Source organism: Hypanus sabinus, chromosome 7 (assembly GCF_030144855.1).
Source record: "Hypanus sabinus isolate sHypSab1 chromosome 7, sHypSab1.hap1, whole genome shotgun sequence".
NCBI classification, from domain to species: Eukaryota; Metazoa; Chordata; class Chondrichthyes; order Myliobatiformes; family Dasyatidae; genus Hypanus; species Hypanus sabinus.
In genome coordinates, this window is record NC_082712.1 from 11,121,882 (window position 1) to 11,142,547 (window position 20,666).

A 20,666-nucleotide genomic window follows, 5' to 3' on the forward strand; every position below is an offset into this window, starting at 1 on the left:
AGCGGTTGGGACAGTACGCAAACTGCAGGGGGTCCAGTGAGGGATCAGCAGGGTCTTGATATGCCTCATGACGAGCCTCTCGAAACACTTCATGATGATGGATGTAAGTGCAACGTCCCGGTAGTCATTTAGGCAGGACACTGAAGACTTCTTCGGCACAGAGATGATGGTGGCGGCCTTGAAGCATGCTCAGGGAGATGTTGAAGATGTCAGTGAGAACATCTGCTAGCTGGTCTGCACATCCTCTGAGCACTCTACCAGAAATGTTGTCTGGTCCAGCAGCCTTCCGTGGGTTGACCCTGCACAGGGATCAATGCACTTGCTGATGTAGTTTCTCACATCGGCCATGGTGAGACATAGCACTTGTTTATTTGTAGGAGGGGTGGACTTCCTCGCCTCCACATCATTTTCTGCCTCAAACCGGGGATAGAAGTTATTCAGGCATCTTTGAGGGAGGCATCACCTGCACAGTCAGGTGATGTTGTCCTGTAGTTGGTGATGTCCTGGATGCCCTTCCACATGTGCTACGTGTCGCCACTGTCCTGGAAGTGGCTGTGAATTAGCTGGGCGTTTGCACGCTTTACCCCTCTGATGGCTCGGGACAGTTTAGCCCTTGCTGTTGTTAGGGCTGCCTTGTCGCCTGCTCTGAAGGCGGAGTGATGGGTCCTCAGCAGTGCACGTACCTCTGCGGTCATCCATGGCTTCTGGTTAGCGCGTATAGTGAAGGTCTTGGACAGAGTACCGATGTAGCTGGTCACTGATACTGTGTACTCCTGTAAGTTGGTGGAGTTGCCATCGGTTGCAGCCTCCCTGAACATGTGCCAGTCAGTGTGCTCAAAGCAGTCTTGAAGAGCAGAGATGGCTCCTGCTAGCCAGGTTTTCACCTGCTTCTGAACTGGTCTGGAGAGCCTGACGAGCAGTCTGTATGCTGGGATTAGCATAACAGAGATGTGGTCTGAGTATCTGAGGTGGGGGCGGGGCTGTTTGTGTAAACCAGGTCCAACACGTTCTCCCCGCTCGTTGCAAAGTCCACGTACTGATGGAATTTGGGGAGCACTGACTTAATGGTTAACATCACCGGTGACAATAAACAGACCATCAGGGTGTGTGTTTTGCAGTTCGCTAATGGCCCCGTACAGTTCACAGAGCGCCGCCTTACAGTGTTGTAAGAAGGCGTATGCTGTGTTGGCTTTCATCAACCGTGGGATTGAGTTCAAGAGCCGTGAGGTAATGTTACAGCTACATAAGAGCTTGGTCAGACCTCACTTGGAGTACTGTGTTCAGTTCTGATCACCTCACTACAGGAAGGATGTGGATACTATAGAGAGAGTGCAGAGGAGATTTACAAGGATGTTCCCTGGATTGAAGAGCACGCCTTATGAGAATAGATTGAGTGAACTTGGCCTTTTCTTCTTGGAGCGATAGAGGATGAGAGATGACTTGATAGAGGTGTATAAGATGATGAGAAGCATTGATGTGCAGATAGCTTGGGGCTTTTTCCCAGGACTGAAATGGCTAAGATGAGGGGGTATAGTTTTAAGGTGCTTGAAAGAAGGTACAAGGGATATTTCCGAGGTAAGTTTTTCTGTCAAAGAGTGGTGAATGTGTGGAATGCACTGCCAGCGACGGCGGTGGAGGCTGATACAACAGGGTAATATAAAAGAATCTTAGATAGGTACATGGAGCTTAGAAAAATAGAGGGCTATGTGGTAGGGTAATTCTAGGCAGCTTCTAGAGTAGGTTACATGGTTGGCACAGGGTGGAGAATTGCTTTGTACAAGACTAGATACGGGTTGGGGAATTGCTTTGCTGACTTATCTTCACTTGGTGGTCCACCATATCAACCAAGGTGGCCGGGTAGTGTGACATTGCAGTGCCAGCGATCGTGCCACTGACATTCTCTCCGTGTCCGCAAGGGTTTTTTTCTTCCTGATGCCCTTGTTTACTCCCACACATTCTAACGATAAGGGTTTTGGCTGGTGAGTTATGTGCCTGCTATGTTAGCGCCTCATGTGGGCTGCCCAGTGCCATCCTTGCCGATTTAATTTAATGCAAACAATGCATTGTACTGTATGTTGCAATAGACCATAAGCATTGGAGCCGAATTTGGCCATTCAGCCCATCGAGTCTGCTCCACTATTTGATTGTGGCTGATTTATTCTCCCTCTCAACCCCATTCTCCTGCTTTCTCCCCATAATCTTTCATGCCCTGACCTATCAAGGATCGGTTAACCTCCGCTTTAAGTACACCCAATGACTTGGTGTCAACAGCTGCCTGTGGCAATGAATTCCATAGGCTCACCTCTGTTATAAATGGACGGCACTCTCACTGAAAGTTGTGCCCTATGGCCCTAGACTCCCCCACCATAGGAAACGTATGATAAATAAAGCTAAAACCTTTAACCTCCCAGAGCTCATTCACATTAATTCCTCTTCTGATTCCTACACTGGCCTGTCTACCCACAACCTCCTCTAGATATTAAAGCAATGAAACATCATTTTCTGCTTTGGTGGTTTCCAGCCTGATGTCTTGAACACTGCTTTCACTAACTTCCAGCAACTGCTCCTCCCCCTTTCTTTCCCTGATCCCGATCACTCCATTTCTTCTCCCTCCCTACCCCGTTGATCTGCTTATCATTTACCATTCATCCCTCCTGGCCGCCTACCCTTTATTCCGTGGTCCACTGTGCTGTCCTTTCAGATTCCTCCATCTTCATCTGCACTACCCCTTTTTATATTCCTCCCCTTAGTGCCCCTTATCCTTCCCCTTCTCCCATGGTTCACTTTCCTTCCTCTTCAATTCCACCTTCTTCAACCGTTTACCTTTTCCACCTATCACCAGCTTCTTACTTTATCCACTCTCCCTTACCCACCTACCTTCCCCCCACCCCAATCTGGCTTCACCTATTACCTTCTAGCTTGTACTCCTTCCCTTCCTTCACCTTCTTATTCTGATTTCTGCCCCCTTCTCTCTCTCTCTCCAACGAGTGAAAACCTAGTGCCCCCCCCACCCCCCGAAAGCCAGAAGCCTGCAGGAATTTGAGTGACTTTTATATTTCCATCGGACACTAATTTATCCCCTAGACAAACGATCGAGCTGTTTCTTATTGATGGTTATTATTAGACCCGCGCTTTTAGATTAAGTAGTGACTACGTATATTTGAGTGTTTGTATTAATCTTGCGTTTGTGCCCCTTTCATAAATAAAGACTTTTAAAAATAGTACCATCAGACTTCAACGGACCTCTCTATCTTTGCTGGCCCCCTTCCCTTCCAGTCCTGGAGAAGCGTCTCGGCGTTACACGTTTATTCATTTCCATGCAATCTACCTGGCCTGCTGAGTTCCTCCAGCATTTTGTGTGTGTTGCCCTGGACCTCCGGCATCAGCAGAATCTCGTGTTTGTGATCAAGAGGGAGTGGGGGGGGGGGGGGGGGAAGCTCCTTTCTTTCTTTTCATTCCTGGTGAACGTGGGATCTCAATGAAACTATTGAATATTGAATGACCTAGATAGTGTGGATGTGGAGAGAATGTTTCCCATTGTACAGACCAGAGGGCACAGACTCAGATTGGAGGGCGTCAGATTAGAAGGTGAATGAGCAAGTGCAGCAGGCAGTGAAGAAGGCTAATGGAATGTTGGCCTTTATTACAAAGGGAATTGAGTACAAGAGCAAGGAAATACTCTTGCATTTGTACAGGGCCCTGGTGAGACCACACCTGGAGTATTGTGTACAGTTTTGGTCTCCAGGGTTAAGGAAGGACATCCTGGCTGGAGAGGATGTGCAGCGTAGATTCACAAGGTTAATTCCTGGGATGTCTGGACTGTCTTACGCAGAGAGGTTAGAGAGACTGGGCTTGTACACGCTGGAATTAAGGAGATTGAGAGGGGATCTGATTGCAACATATAAGATTATTAAGGGATTGGACAAGATAGAGGCAGGAAATATGCTCTAGATGCTGGGAGAGTCCAGTACCAGAGGGCATGGTTTGAGAATAAGGGGTGGGTCATTTAGGACAGAGTTAAGGAAAAACTTCTCCCAGAGAGTTGTGGGGGTCTGGAATGCACTGCCTCGGAAGGCAGTGGAGGCCAATTCTCTGGATGCTTTCAAGAAGGAGCTAGATAGGTATCTTATGGATAGGGAAATCAAGGGATATGGGGACAAGGCAGGAACCGGGTATTGATAGTAGATGATCAGCCATGTTCTCAAAATGGCGGTGCAGGCTCAAAGGGCTGAATGATCTACTTCTGCGTCTATTGTCTATTGTCCATTTAAAACAGAGATGAGGAGGAGTTTCTCTAGGCAGAAGGTGGTGAATGTGTGGAATTCATTATTACTGATGGTAGTGGTGCCAAGTCATTGGGTGTATTTACAGCTGAGGTTGACAGGTTCTTGATTGGTAAGGGTGTCAAAGGTTGTGGGATGAAGGCAGGAGACTGGAGTTGAGAGGGATAATGAATGAACCATGATGGAATGGCAGAGCAGACTCGATGGGCTGAATGGCCCAATTCTGCTCCTATGTCTTGTGGTCTAGGGTGTGGCCTTATTTCCCTCCAGATGCTGCCTGATCCGCTGATGCTCATCAGCTTTTTGTGTTGCTTCTGATTTTATTTATTTATTCATTTGCGGGATGTGGTTGTTGCCAGCTAAGCCAACACTTATTGCCTGTCCCTAGTTGCCCTTGAGAAGGTGGTGATGAGCTGCCTTCTTAAACTGCTGCAGTCCCTGAGGTGTAGGTACAACAGACACTGACAGAATCTCTTGTATAGTTTCTGCCTGTTATTCCTCCTGTGTATCATACTGTGTGTTGTCTGAACTTTAGCCTCCACAGCCTTGCCTCTTTCCAACTCAATGGCCAGAATGGCCTAATCCTTCTCCTATATATTATGTGTAAGTGTATTGGAAGACTCTTTCTTCCCAAGGGAGCTGCCCAGACTCCTCCGCTGGTTGAGTGACTGCCTGATGTTTAGAATGCACTGCCAGTGAAGGTGGTGGAATCAGATACAGTCGCTACAGTTACAGGCACTTAGACCCACACTTGCATGAGCCACTTGAGCAGACCCAGTCCAGGTTAATGCAGGTGGCCAAGAAAAGAGGTTGGGTTGGACGTGGGGTTGAGAGGCCTGCTTCTCTGCTCTACCCCTCTATCAATCTGTTTATCAAGTGTGAGCGATCAGCTTTCTCATTTCTACGTCAGGGCGCGGCATGCAACAAAAAATGACATTCAACAGTTATAAAAAAACAAAGAATTATATAAAAATAAAGTTTGAGGTTAAAGCACAGATATGGAATAAAATGTACATAAACACATAATTCCCAGCATGAATTTACAATGTAAACAGCATCATAAAAGTGACACCCACAAAATGCCAGAGGAACTCAGCAGGTCAGGCAGTGTCCTTGGAAATGAATAGAGAGTCGACCGTTTGAGCCGAGAGGGTCTTTGGCATTTTGTGTGTGTTGGATTTCCAGCATCTGCAGGGCAGTGCAGGGAACGGTGTACAGAACACAGGAAGGTGCACAGAACGGTGTACAGAACACAGGACGGTGCAGAGAACGGTGTACAGAACACAGGACGGTGCACAAAATGGTGGACAGAACAGATGGTGGAAACTGAAGTACTATAGTGTGGAGAGTAACATTAAAGTAACAATCACAGCAGAGATAGAGTGAGTGGTTCAAGATGTGACAACACCTTGGTGAAGAGGATGTGAAAATAGGCAACATCCTCTCACTATTAGGCATCAGAGTTCCTCCAGCCTTAGTCACCTGGTAAGAGTCCTTGTAAGTTCTTTTTTCCTCTCAGGGAAATTCAGAATTGTCCTTTCCACCAACTCAAATTGAAAGACATGTTCCTCTTTCTGTCTCTGTCTATCATTCTCTCCCCCTCTCCCCCTTTCTCCCCTCCCCCTCTGTCCCTTTCCCTCTCCACCCCATCTGTCTTGCTCTTGTTTGCTCTTTCTCTCTTTCCACCAAACGTCTCCATTTTTCAGTTCGTTGTTCCCCGTGAAGGAGAGCTGGCTCTCAGTACTTCTCAGCATCCACTCTGCTGGTCCCTACACAGGGAGCCATTGTTTTGGACCATGGCCACTGCCTACCCTGAAGTTAGGAAGGAGAGACAGTTCCCGCACGTTTCAGAGGCTGCAACAATGCTGAGGGACTGTTGCCTCTCGGGAAGCCTCTGTCGATGTAGTAGGGTCGGTATGCTCTTGAGTCTGTCCGAAGCAACTGGTGACAGGGCGGCAAGGGAGGCTGAGTGAGTTTGAGCAGAGCAGAGGCTGTCCTTAGCTTCCTGTGATGCTGTAGCCCAATGCATTACAGTGCTGGTAATCGGGGATCAATTCCTGCTGCTGTCTTTAAGGAGTTTTATAGGTTCTCCCCATGACAGTGTGGGTGCTCCGGTTTCCTCCCACATCCCACGCAGGTTAGCTAGGGTTAATAATTTGTGGATATGCCAGGTTAGCACCTGAAGCACGCTGACACTTGCGGGCTGCCCCCAGCTCCTCCTCGGTCATTGACGCACATGACACGTTTCACTCTTTGCTTCAACATTTGATGTAGGTGTGACAAATAAAGTTTACCCTTGTGTTGGGGCTGAGTAACTGGCATTTCAGCACCTGATCGAGTTCTTTTACATTGTCAGAGCGATGAATTGGTAATCAGTGAGCCACCTAAATTCAGATCACAGCACCTTCAAATAGGTCTGACTAATCTGGTTTCACTAAATTACATGCTGTGGAAATGAATTGGAATTGGGCCATTGTTTAATCAGGGCAGCTATGTATTTGGGACAACTCTTAAGAACAAAACTAGTCTCGAAAATAGCTGGCAATCCCTTCTTCTATTTGGGACATTTTGTTGTTTAATTGGGACCTGAGGCTTGTTGAACAGTTTCTAAATAGTGTCAGTCAAGTGCACCTATTGTGGCTGTTAGACACTTCACCATGATTAGAGCAAACAGCTTTTAAATAGTGTCAGTTGTGTCTGCTCATGTTGTGTTATTCCAAATCAAAAAGCAGTGATTTTCGATAACTTGGCTCACGGATTATGATGCTACTTCGTGCAGGAAGGCAATGAAGGCAGTCCATTATCTGCTCTGGGTGTCAGTGCTGATATTGTTCATTTATAGTCAATCAATAAAACACGGCAACACAGAGCAGTCAATTCCTCTGTTGGTAACTGTTAACAACTAATGCACACTTCTATAGTACTGTGGTAATATTCTAAAGTGTTCTGTATTTCATTTAAGTACATAATTTGTTACTCAATTAAACAGTTTGTTCTTTTTTTTATACTATTTCCATGAATTGTTTTCTGCTCTCTTTCAAGAAAAGTAAATCATTAGGAAGTTGTGGGTAGAGATGTGAGTGCCAGAAACATAGGCTCCCACGGCACATCCTTTGGCTGTCTTTGTCGTTGATGCAAATGACACATTTCACTGTGTGTTCAATGTTTAGCATACATATAACAAGTAAAGGTAAACCTAACCTTTAACAGGAGAAATTCTTCAGATACTGGAAATCCCGACTACCACACACAAAATGCTGGAGGAACTCAGCAGGTCAGGCAGCTTCGATGGAAGTGAATAATCAGTCAACGTTTTGGGTTGGGACCCTTCATCAGGACTGGAAAGGAAGGGTGAAGATGTCAGAATAAAAAGATGGGGGGAGCAGGGGAAGGAGGATAGCTAGAAGATGATAGGCGAAGCCAGATTGGTAGGAAATGTAAAGGGCTGGAGAGGAAGGAATCTGATTGGAGAGGAGAGTGGACTATGGGAGGCAGGGAAGGAGAAGGGAATCCAGGGGGAGGTGATAGGCAGGTGAGAAGAGTGGGGAATAAAAGAACAGGAGGGGGAGGGAATTTTTTTTACTGAAAGGAGAAATCGATATTCATGCCATCAGTTGGAGGCTGCTCTGTCAGGGGTGAATAATTTGATGTTAGGACTGGTGAGAGACTCATCAGGGTCTCTCTTGTCCATTTCCATTTCCGAAACCTCTCTCCCCTTTTCCGATCTCACTGTCTCTATCTCTGGACACAGCTTATCCACTAATGTCTATTATAAACCCATGGACTCTCACAGCTACCTGGACTATACCTCCTCCCACTCTGTTACCTGCAAAAAGCACCCATGTTGAACCTGTCAACTTCATCCACTTTGCCTCCTATTTCCACCCTGCCCTCAAACTCACCTGGTCTATTTCCAACACCTCCCTTCCCTTTCTCAATCTCACTGTCTCTGTCTCTGGAGACAGCTTGTCCACTGATGTATATTATAAACCAACAGACTCTCAATGCTACTTTAGGCCTCTTAGACTACATCTCATCCCACTCTGTTACTTGTAAAAACGCCATCCCCTTTCAATTCCTCCCTCTCTCACATCTGCTCCCAGGATGAGGCTTTTCATTCTAGAACGAAGGAGATGCCCTCCTTTTTCAAAGAAAGGGGTGTCCCTTCCTCCACCATCATCACTGCCCTCAAACACATCTCTTCCATTTTATGCGCATCTGCTCTTACCCCATCCTCCCACCACCCTACTAGGGATAAAGTTCCTCTTGTCCTCACTTATCACCTCTGCGTCCAGCACATAATTCTCTGAAACTACCGCCACCTCCAATGGGATCCCACCACCAAGCATATCTTCCACTTCCCCCCCCCCCCCACCCCATCCCCACTTTCTGCTTTCCGCAGGGCTCCCTTGTCCATTTGTCCCTCTCCACCAATCTCCCTCCCGGCACTTATCCTTGCAAGCGGAACAAGTGCAACACCTGCCCCTACATCTCCTCCCTCAGTAATGTTCAGAGGCCTAAACAGTCCTTCCAGATGAGGCAACACTTCACCTGTGAGTCTGTTGGGGTCAATATATTGTGCTTCCAATGTGGCCTCCTGTACGTTGGTGAGAACTGACATAGATTGGGAGACCTACGCACTGTCCACCAGAACAAGTGGGATCTCCCAGTGGCCGCTCATTTTAATTCCACTTCCCATTCCCATTCCGATATGTCAATCCATGGCCTCCTCCGCTGTCGTGATGAGGCCACACTTAGGATGAAGGAACAACACCTTGTATTCTGTTTGGGTAGCCTTCAACCTAATGGCATGAACATCGATTTCTCAAACTTTTGGTAATACCCCTCAACTCTCCCCCCCCCCCCACCTTCACCATTTCCCATCCCCTTTTCCCTCTCTCATGTTATCTCCTTGTCCACCCATCGCCTCTCCCTGGTGCTCCTCCCCCCTTTTCTTTCTTCCATGGCCTTCTGTCTCTTTCACCAGTCAACCCAGCTCTTTACTTCATTCCTCCCCCTCCAGGTTTCACCTATCGCCTTCTGTTTCTCTCTCCCCTCGCCCCACCTTTTAAACCTACTCCTCAGTTTATTTCTCCTGTCCTGCTGAAGGGTTTCGGCTCAAACTGTTTTCTTTTCCATTGATGCTGCCTGGCCTGCTGAGATCCCCCAGCATTTTGTGTGTGTTGCTTGGGTCTCTGTTCCACCTATCCAAGATATTTGTCAGGGGCACTGCGTACGCAGGACCTTTAGAATCGTCAACGATCCCTCCCATCTGTCCAACAATCTCTTTGACTCCCTGCCATCAGGCAGGAGGTACCGTAGATAAGGACTGTAACACTACTGAACTCCCTGCCACCACCACATATGAAGCATAGGCATTACACAGTTTAGTTTTTAAACTTGTATCGTACATACAGCTTATTATTTGTTATTTGTGGCCATGGTACTTTACGTTTTGTGTTATATGTACTGTGTTGTGCACCTTTGTTTGGAAGAACATTGTTCAGCAGCATACGTGTGTGGTTGAATGACAATAAACTTGAACTTGACATTTAAACTGTCAAGTTCATCTGCAGTGGGTGTAGGTGGTCGGTGTTGATGAGGGTATGCAGGCGATGAGGATGGAGGTGGTAACACTGATCTCTTACTGTTTGGTCTCAGGGGTGAGCAACCTGGCGTTTCAGCACCTGATTGAGTTCACCTACACTGCCAAGCTGATGGAGCTGCAGCAGGAAGAGGCGAGTGACGTCAGGAAGGCAGCAGAGTACTTACAGATGGAGGAGGCGATGAAAGCCCTCAATAACCGGTAAAATTGGGGGCTTGTGTTTGTCTCTGCTCCTTTGGGAGCAGGTACACTGGGCTGCGTGGGCTCCATTGGAGCTCAGCAGGTCAGGCAGCTTTATGGAAATTAATAAACAGTTCACATTTCAGGCCAAGAGCCTTCATCAGAACTGGAAAGGAAGGGGGAAGATGCCAGAATAAGAAGGTGGGGGGGGGAAGATGACGTTCGAAGGTGATAGGCTTAGCTAGGTGGGTGGGGGATAGTGAGGAATGAAGTAAGAAGCAGCAAATAGGTGGAAAAGTTGAAGGCCTGAAGAAGGAGGAGGCTGTTAGAGAGGAATGTGGATCATGGGAGAAAGGGCAGAAGGGGCATCAGGCAAAGGAGGTGACAGGAAGGTGAGGAGCAGAGGTAAGAGGCCAGAGTGGGGAAATGAAAAAGAGAGAGGGGGAGGGGAAATTTCCGGAAGTTGGAGAATGTGATGTCTATGTCATCAGTTTGGAGTCTACCTTGACAGAATGTAAGATGTTGCTCCTCCACCCTGATTGTAGCTCCCTCATGTTGCTTCTCCAACCCAAGAGTGCAGAAATGGAAGGGAAGTGGCAGATGGAATTCAATCTTGGCCTGGGTGAGGTGCTGACCTGAAGGGAGATTCCACAGTTAATTCACATCGTCCCACACCCATCAGGGAGAAGGCTATATACCATCAACACCAGGACCACCAGACTCAAAAACAGCTACCTTCCCCAAGCAGTAACACTGATCAACACCTCCACCCACTGACCCAACCCTCTGCACCCCCAACCACCACTACTTTATCATTTCCTGTCAGTCACCTTATGTACAGACACTCCTGTGCCTGGTGTCACTTTCCTGACATATATACTGTCTATGCATATAAACTGTTCCATGGATTTATATTTATTGTGTTTTTATGCTGCATCGGATCGGGAGTAACAGTTATTTGGTTCTCCCTTACATTTAAGACCCATCCCAACTCAGACACGTCAATCTCCTGTCATCAGGTAGAAGATACAGAAACATCTTAGCCAAGACAGCGAGACTAAAAAAAACAGCTTCTTCCTGCAGGCTGTTGTACACTTGTATAATGCTCCACCCCAGCTTGCCAGTGACCTTGTACTGTAAATATCTGTTTTGCACAGACTGTAGTAGTACAGTCCAAGACAGTCTCGTTGTCTTGAGGAATGACAATAAAGTTCTGTTCTTTTCTATTCACTATGTACTGGAAATAACATTATACAACCTAGTATGTTGTTATCTTGAACAGCAGGTTCTTAGGTTCTGGCAACATGGCTCCCTAGAAATGACTGCCAAGGTCAGTAGGGTGGTGAAGAAGGCAACAACATGCTTGCCTTCGTTAGCCGAGGGACTGAGTTCAAGAGTTGGGAAGTTATATTGCAGATATATAAAACTGCTTAGGCTACCTTTAGAGTATTGCATTCAATTCTGGTCACCTCATTGTAAGGAGGATGTGGCAGCTTTGGAGAAGGTGCACGGGAGGTTTACGAGAATGCTGCCTGGTTTGGAAGAGGTACTATGGAAAACCTGTGGCCTTTATCTCTGAAGTGACTGAGGCTCAGGAGAGATTAGATAAAATTAATAAAATACGAGAAGCACAGATGGAGTACATATCCAGTATCTTTTCCCCAGGATTGAAATTTCCGGTACGAGGGGTAGGTAGATTCAAGATTATTTCATATCATTTCCAGTACACAAGTGTAAAGGAGAATGAAATAATTGTCACTCCAGATCCGATGCAGCACAAAAAACACAATAAATATAAATAGATACGTTTAATGTCAGAGAAATGTATACAATATATATCCTGAAATTCTTTTCTTCACAGACATGCAGGAAAACAGAGGAGTGCCCCAAAGAATGAACAAAACATTAGAACTCCTAAGCCCCCCCCCCACCTCCCCCTCCCACACACAGGCAGCAGCAAGGCACCAACTCACCCCCCAGCAAAAAGCATCAGCACCCCCCACTGAGCACTCAAGCGTGCAGCAAAGCATCAATAAAGACACAGACTTGCAGTACCCCAAAAACTCCTCGTTCACCTGGTAACTTGGCTCTCTGTCTCCTTAATAAGGGAAATGATAAAGTAGTGGTGATTGGGGGTGCGCAGGGGTGGGTTGGTGGCTGAAGGTGTTGATCAGCCTCACTGCTTGGGGAAAGTAACTGTTTATGAATCTGGTGGTGCTGGCGTGGATGCTACGTAGTCTCCTCTCTGATGTGAGGCCCCTGCGTAGGGTGGGTGGGATCGTCCCTGATCTGAGGCCCCTGCGTAGGGTGGGTGGGATCGTCCCTGATGTGAGGCCCCTGCGTAGGGTGGGTGGGATCATCCCTGATGTGAGGCCCATGAGCAGGGTGGGTGGGATCCTCCCTGATGTGAGGCCCATGAGCAGGGTGGGTAGGATCCTCCCTGATGTGAGGCCCCTGCATAGGGTGGGTGGGATCCTCCCTGATGTGAGGCCCATGAGCAGGGAGGGTAGGATCCTCCCTGATGTGAGGCCCCTGCGTAGGGTGGGTGGGATCGTCCCTGATGTGAGGCCCCTGCGTAGGGTGGGTGGGATCCTCCCTGATGTGAGGCCCCTGCGTAGGGTGGGTGGGATCCTCCCTGATGTGAGGCCCATGAGCAGGGTGGGTGGGATCCTCCCTGATGTGAGGCCCCTGCGTAGGGTGGGTGGGATCGTCCCTGATGTGAGGCCCATGAGCAGGGTGGGTGGGATCGTCCCTGATGTGAGGCCCATGAGCAGGGTGGGTAGGATCCTCCCTGATGTGAGGCCCATGAGCAGGGTGGGTGGGATCCTCCCTGATGTGAGGCCCATGAGCAGGGTGGGTGGGATCCTCCCTGATGTGAGGCCCATGAGCAGGGTGGGTGGGATCCTCTGATGTGAGGCCCCTGCGTAGGGTGGGTGGGATCCTCCCTGATGTGAGGCCCATGAGCAGGGTGGGTAGGATCCTCCCTGATGTGAGGCCCCTGCGTAGGGTGGGTCGGATCGTCCCTGATGTGAGGCCCATGAGCAGGGTGGGTAGGATCCTCCCTGATGTGAGGCCCCTGCGTAGGGTGGGTGGGATCGTCCCTGATGTGAGGCCCCTGCGTAGGGTGGGTCGGATCGTCCCTGATGTGAGGCCCCTGCGTAGGGTGGGTCGGATCGTCCCTGATGTGAGGCCCATGAGCAGGGTGGGTGGGATCCTCCCTGATGTGAGGCCCATGAGCAGGGTGGGTGGGATCGTCCCTGATGTGAGGCCCATGAGCAGGGTGGGTGGGATCCTCCCTGATGTGAGGCCCATGAGCAGGGTGGGTGGGATCCTCCCTGATGTGAGGCCCATGAGCAGGGTGGGTAGGATCCTCCCTGATGTGAGGCCCATGAGCAGGAAGGGTGGAATCCCTCATGATATTACTGGCCCTATATTGTCAACATGGAGCAGAGAGCGAGCTTGTAAATCTAGTGGGAGCAAAGGATATTGGGAATGGTGAAGGGTGGAGCGCTGTGGGAGGGGTGTGTGAATGTCTCTCTCATGCTTCCTGCTCCCTCCCCTCTCCCTTCCCCCTTTTCCCAACCATGATTCCTCTCCTCCCCTTCCCACACTCAGTCCACAATAGAGACCCAGGTCAGAATCAGGTTTATCGTCACTCACATATGTCATGAAGTCTGTTTTTGTTTTTGTGGCAGTAGTACAGAGCAACACATACAATGACATACATACTGTGCAAAAATCTCAGGCAGCCTTCTACGTGTATGCTCCTAAGACTTTTGTATGTTGTTGATGACGGGCAGGCTGATAATGTGCAGAGAGTGGGGGTGGTTGGGAGAGGGATTAGATGAATTAACAGTCATTAGTTTAGTTAATTCAGCACAGCGTTGTGGGCTGAAGGGCCTGTCCTTTCCTGTACTGTGTATGATGGGGAAATCTGGCAGAGTAGGAGGAAGGCTGGTTTGTGTTCCCGGCAGCAAAAGAGGGAGCACAGATGACCTGAGAAGAGGTGTATGAGATTATGAGCAGCACAGAGGGGTGCAAATGGTCCAAATCTTTCCCAAACTCAAACTCAAGAGACTGTAGGTTTAAGATAGCCTCTGTCGGTCAGGGTCGAGGTTGGATGTTGCATCCTATCTGTCTTATATGCAAGCCAGGGCATTACAATGTGAAAGCAAGCTGCTGCCAGTGCAACTGGCTCCCTCCTCAACACACAACTGGTGAATCCAAAGGACCGATACTGCTTGCCACCAACAGCATCACCACTGGAGTTGTCAGTCAGTGCTGAACTCAACGTAGCAAATTTGTGCCCCATATCTAGGAAAGGATGCACTGGCATTGGAGAGGGTCCAGAGGAGGTTCATGAGAATGATTTCATGAACGAAAGGGTTAATGAGTGAGGAGCATTTGATGTCTCTGGGCCTGTACTCACTGGAGTTTAGAAGAATGAGAGGGGATCTCATTGAAAACTATCGAATGTTGAAAGGGCCAGATTGAGTGGACATGGAGAAAATGTTTCCTATAATGTGAGAGTAGGACCAAAGGGCACAGCCTCAGAATACAAGGTCGTCCCTTTAGAAAGGAGATTGGGGGGAATTTCTTTAGCCAGAAGGTGGTGAATCTGTGGAACTTATTGCCACAGATGGCGGAGGGTAAGTTAATCGGTATATTTAAAGTGGAGGTTGATAGGTTCTTGATTGGTCAGGGCATTAAAGGTTACGGGGGAAGACAGGAGAATAGGGTTGAGGGGGAAAATAATTCAGCAGTGATGGAATGGTAGACCAGACTTGATGGACTGAGTGGCCTAATTCTACTTCTGCAGTATACGTTATGGTCAACGATGTGCTCTGAGAGCTCAATCCATATACATAAAACACTTGGTGTAAAAGAAGTTGCCCCTCAAGTTCCTGTTAAGTTTCTCCACTCTCATCTTAAGTCTATGCCCCTGGTTCTTGATTTTCCAACACTGAAAAAGACTCAGTTCATTCACCCTACCTATGTCCATCTCACTGACTTGTGTTCTCCCCTGCTGCCCTGCTCTGCATTCTGGGGTTTTGCCTGCCGTTCCCGATCTTTCCGTTTCCCCTGATTATCCTGTTCTGCTTCCCAGGGACAGCGCCAAGTCTCCGACGGCCCAGGCCACGAATTTTCACAAGCGGAAAACCTTGAATCAGACGATAACAGAGACGTCCATTGTCATCACTGAAACGCTGCCCACCATCCAGGAGATGGAGACGGTGGAGATAGACCAGGAGAACGTCTTTGCAGCTGAGATCGTGGAGATTGGCGGAGACACCGAGCGGATGGAGGAGGAGGCGACGGACACTGGAGTGACTGTGGCTGAGGAGCAGCCCGCAGCAGACGAGACGGCGCAGCCGGCCGACAGTGTGCCGAGCTCGGAGCAGCAGGCTGAGTCGGCCCTGGCACTGCTCGCCGACATCACCAGCAAGTACCAGCAGGACAATGTGGACAAGGAGCCAGAGAGGGAGGGGGAGCTGGAGCTCGCAGGCCAGCCCCAGGAAGAGGAGGAGGAGGCAGAGGCAGAGGCGGAGGCGGAGGCGGCCACCATCTCCACAGAGGAGAGCATCCACATCGTGGAGGTGCTGGCGCAGGGCGACAAGGTGTTCTGCTGCGAGAAGTGCAGCCGCATCTTCAGACTCTTCTACCACTTCAAAGAGCACATGAAGATCCACTCAGGAGAGAACTACGTCTGCCACCTCTGCAGCAAGCAGTACACGCGGGAGAGCGCCTGGAAACAACACCTCTCCTCCCACCGCGACGAAGAGGGCACTAACAAAAAGCCGCGCTGCGTCCGCAAGGTACACGTGTGCCAGTACTGCGAGAAACAGTTTGACCACTTCGGACACTTTAAAGAGCATCTCAGGAAACACACGGGTAAGAACGAAGGTGGTTTATTATCATCACACTGTACATTGAAGAGCTAGTGCTTAGGTTCCAGTGAAGTGAAGTAGCTGTTCCTGAATGCTACTGGTTCTGGCGCTCTCAGCCAGGGCCGCCACAGGCACTAACTTCCCCAGCATTGGGAACATCTTCAAAAGGCCATGCCTCAAATAGGTGGCATCCATCATTAAGGATACCCATCACCCAGGATGTGTCCTCTTCTCATTGTTACCGTCAGGGAGGAGGTACAGGAGCCTGAAGATACACACTCAGTGATTCAGGAACAACTTCTTCCCCTCCACTATCTGATTTCTGAATGGACAAGGAACCCATGAACACCATCTCTTTTTTCTGCACTACTTACTTAATTTGTTTGTATATACCTTACTGAAATTGTTGGTTTTTTTTTTATTATTATGATTTGCTATGTATTGCAATGTACAGCTGCTGCAAAATTTGTTTCCCTCAGTAGATGCTGCCTGGCCTGCTGAGTTCCTCCAGCATTTTGTGTGTGTTGCTCTGGATTTCCAGCATCTGCAGAATCTCTTGAGTTTATGACTTGCTGCTCCATTGCAAAGTCTCTTACGGAAATTCAGTGAGAATCTCACTCTCGCTCTGTGATCCCTGTCATGTACTCATCTAGACTCACTACCACAGCCACATAACACCTTCTGGCTAGCCTTCTTCCCCTCTCGCCACCTTATTGTAGCACCTTTCTAATCCTGAAGAAGGGTCTCAGCTGAAATTACAACTGTTCCTCCAGCTTTTTGTGTATGTTGTGCCTTTCACCTCCTTTGGTAGAGAGATATCTCCACCCCTCCACCCATCCTGCTGTGTCATCAGATTTATAAAGACGGTCGTAGTTGAGAGTGTCCCCACAAGATCTTTTAGTCTTCCCCAGCCAGAAGCCCTGGATGAACCATGAGATCTGCAATCTACTGAGGGCCACCACAGGTCTGGAGACCAAGGAGATTACAAGAGGTCCACATACAATATCAAAAAAGCCAGCTTACTGGCAAACTGGCTTTTCTGGACTAAACTTGAATCAATAGGCAATAGGTGCAGGAGTAGGCCATTTTGGCCCTTCGAGCCAGCACCACCATTCAAAGTGATCATGGCTGATCATCCACAATCAGTACCCCGTTCCTGCCTTTTCTCCATATCCCTTGACTCCGCTATCTTTAAGAGCTCTATCTAACTCTTTCTTGAAAGCATCCAGAGAATTGGCCTCCACTGCCTTCTGAGGCAGAGCATTCCATAGATCCACAGCTCTCTGGGTGAAAAAGTTTTTCCTCAACTCTGTTCTAAATGGGTTACCGCTTATTCTTAAACTGTGGCCTCTGATTCTGGACTCCCCCAACATCGGGAACATGTTTCCTGCCTCTAGCATGTCTAATCCCTTAATAATCATATATGTTTCAATTAGATCCCCTCTCATCCTTCTAAATTCCAGCCCAGTTGCTCCAATCTTTCAACATATGACAGTCCTGCCATCCCGGGAATTAACCTCGTGAACCTACGCTGCACTCCCTCAATAGCAAGAATATCCTTCATCAAATTTGGAGACCAAAACTGAACACAATACTCCAGGTGTGGTCTCACCAAGGCCCTGTACAACTGCAGAAGGACCTCTTTACTCCTATACTCAATTCCTCTTGTTATAAAGGCCAGCATGCCATTAGCTTTCTTCACTGCCTGCTGTACCTGCATGCTTACTTTCAGTGACTGATGAGCAAGGACACCTAGATCTCCTTGTACTTCCCCTTTTCCTGACTTGACACCATTCAGATAGTCATCTGCCTTCCTGTTATTGCCACCAGAGTTGATAACCTCACATTTATCCACATTAAACTGCATCTGCCATGCATCTGCCCACTCACCCAACCTGCCCAAGTCACCCTGCATTCTCCTAACATCCTCCTCATATTTCACACTGCCACCCAGCTTTGTGTCATCTGCAAATTTGCTAATGTTACTTTTAATCCAACAAAGGATACTCAACAGCTGTGGCAGGGCTTGAATGCTGTCACCTCTTGCAAAGTGAAATCAAGTGACGCAGGCAAAAAAAAGTAGTGAGGTAATGTTCACGGGTTAATTGTCCATTCAGAAATTGGATGGCAGAGGAAAGAAGCTGTTCCTGAATCATTGAGTGTGTGTCTTCAGTCTCCTGTGCTTCCTCTCTGATGATAGCAATGAAAAGAGGGCATGTGAAGATGATCTGAATGCTGGGGAGATGAGTGCCCATGATGGAGCTGACTGATTAGATTACTTTCTGCAGCTTATTTTAATCCTCTGCAGTAGCCTCCCACCCCCCCACCCAATACCAGACAACCAGTTAGAACACACTCAGCAGTACATCTGTAGAAATTAGTGAGTGTCTTTGGTGAGATACCAAATCTCCTCAAACTCCTAATGAAATATAACCACTGTGATGCCTCCTTTGTAACTGCATTGTTATGTTGAGCCCAGGATAGATTTTCAGAGATGATGATACTCAGGAACTTGAAATTGCTCACCCTTTCCACTTCTGATCCCTCTATGTTCCCTCCACTTCCCCTTTCTGAAGTCCACACTCAGTTCTTTGGTCTTAGTTGAGTGCAAGGTTGTTGCTTGACACCACTCAATTAGCTGCTATATCACAAATGAGAGAAAATCTGCAGATGCTGGAAATCCAAGCGACACACGCAAAATGCTAGAGGAATTCAGCAGGCCAGGAAGCATCTATGGAAAAGAGTCCATTCGACGTTTTGGGTCAGGCCCCCTTCAGTAGGACTGGAGGAAAGAAGATGGGGAGTAGAGTTAAAAGGTGAGGGGAGAGGAGGGAGAAACACAAGGAGGGGGAGGGGTGAAGTAAAGAGCTGGAAAGTCGATTGGTGAAAGAGATACTGGGCTGGAGAAAGAGGAGTCTGATAGGAGAGGACAGAAGGCTATGGAAGAAAGAAACAGCAGGAGGAACATCGGAGGGCGATAGGCGGGCATGGGATAAGCTGAGAGAGCGACAAGGGGATGGGGAATGGTAAAGGGGGAGAGGAGGGGAGGGGGCATTACTGGAAGTTCAAGAAGTCGATGTTCATGCCATGTTGATCCTCCAACCTGAGTGTAGCCTCATCGTGACCATGGAGGAGGCCATGAATGGACATATCGGAATGGGAAGCGGAATTAAAAAGGGTGGGAGATCCCGCTTGTTCTGGTGGATGGAGTGTATGTGCTCGGTGAAGTGGTCTCCCAATCTATGTCGGGTCTTACCGATATACAAGAGGTCACACCGGGAGCTCCAAACACAGTTTGTGACCCCAACAGACTCACGGGTGAAGTGTCACCTCATTTGGAGGGACTGTTACGGGCCCTGAGTGGTAGTGGTAGGAGGGGTAGGGGCATGTGTAGCACTTGTTCCGCTCTCAAGGATTAGTGCCAGGAATGGGATCAGTGGGGAGGGATGATTGGACAAGGGAGTCACATAGGGAGAGATCCTTGCAGAAAGCAGAAAGTTTGGGGGGGAGGGAAAGATGTGTTTGGTGGTGGGATCCTGTTGGAGGTGGCAGAAGTTTCGGAGAATTATGTGCTGGATGTTGAGGCTTGTGGAGTGGTAGGTGAGGACAAGAGGAATCCTATCCATGGTAGGGTGGCGGGAGAATGGGGCGAGAGCAGACGTGTGAAATGGAAGAGATGCAGTTGAGGGTAGCATTGATGGTGGAGGAAGGGAAGCCCTTTTCTTTGAAAAAGTTGTTATATCCTGCTTTTGTACAGCTTCTCGTCACTATCTGAAATTCTGCCAACAATAGTTGTATCATCAGCAAATTTATAGATGGCGTTTGAGCTGTGCAAAGGCACACAGTTATGGGTACAGAGAGTAGAGCAGTAGGCTAAGCACACATCCTTGAGGTACACTATCAATGGAGGAACCATTACAAACTCCACAGCCCCCGATGACCCTGTGACTTTAGTCTCTGGGGCTGATGTGACAGCATCCTTCTGGAGGGTGAATCCAGGGAAAGCATCCGGCCCAGATGGGGTACCTGGCTGAGTACTAAATACCTGTGCTGATCAACTGGCTGGAACGTTCAGTACTTTTAACCTCATAGTTCGGTATACTGCTTCAAGCAGCCTTCAATTATACTGGTGCCAAAAAAGAACGTGACAACTTGCCTCAATGATTATTATCCAGTCGCACCTACATTCATTGTAATGAGGTGCTCTGAGGGGCTGGTGATGAAGCGTATCATCACCTGCCTGAGAAACAGTTTGGATCCATTCCTTTTGCCTACTGGCACGACAGGTCATCAACAGATGCTGTCTCATTGGCTCTTCTTTTACCCCTGGAACATCGGGGCAGCAAAGGTGCACACATCAGGATGCTGTTTATTGACTACAGTTCGGCATTCAATACTATCATCCCCTCAAACCTAATCAATTAATTCCGAAACCTCGGCCTCAAAACCTCCTTAATCAATTGGATCCTCACTTGCGGACCCCAGTGAGTTCGGTTTGGCCGCAACATCTCCTCCACAACCTCATCACCACAGGTCAGCCCCCAGCTCTACTCACTTTACACTTGTGATGCTGTGGCTGAGCACAGCTCCAAAGCCACATTCAAGTTTGCTGACGACGCCACTGTCATAGGCAGAATCAAAGGTGGTGACGAATCAGCTTATAGGAGGGAGACTGAAAATCTGGCCGAGTGATGCCACAACAACAATCTC

General features: G+C 48.4%; 1 protein-coding gene across 7 annotated transcripts in view; it reads left to right on the forward strand.

Annotated features, from left to right (window-relative positions):
- The window catches only part of LOC132396564 (zinc finger protein 131-like), a 125,613-nt gene that overhangs the window by 30,286 nt on the left and 74,661 nt on the right, over positions 1-20,666 (forward strand). For all 7 annotated transcript variants that reach the window (XM_059974218.1, XM_059974214.1, XM_059974221.1 and 4 more), the window contains 2 exons: positions 9,945-10,089; positions 15,176-15,960. In XM_059974218.1, the coding sequence (XP_059830201.1) occupies positions 9,945-10,089; positions 15,176-15,960 (930 nt within the window). The remainder of the gene's footprint in view (positions 1-9,944; positions 10,090-15,175; positions 15,961-20,666) is intronic.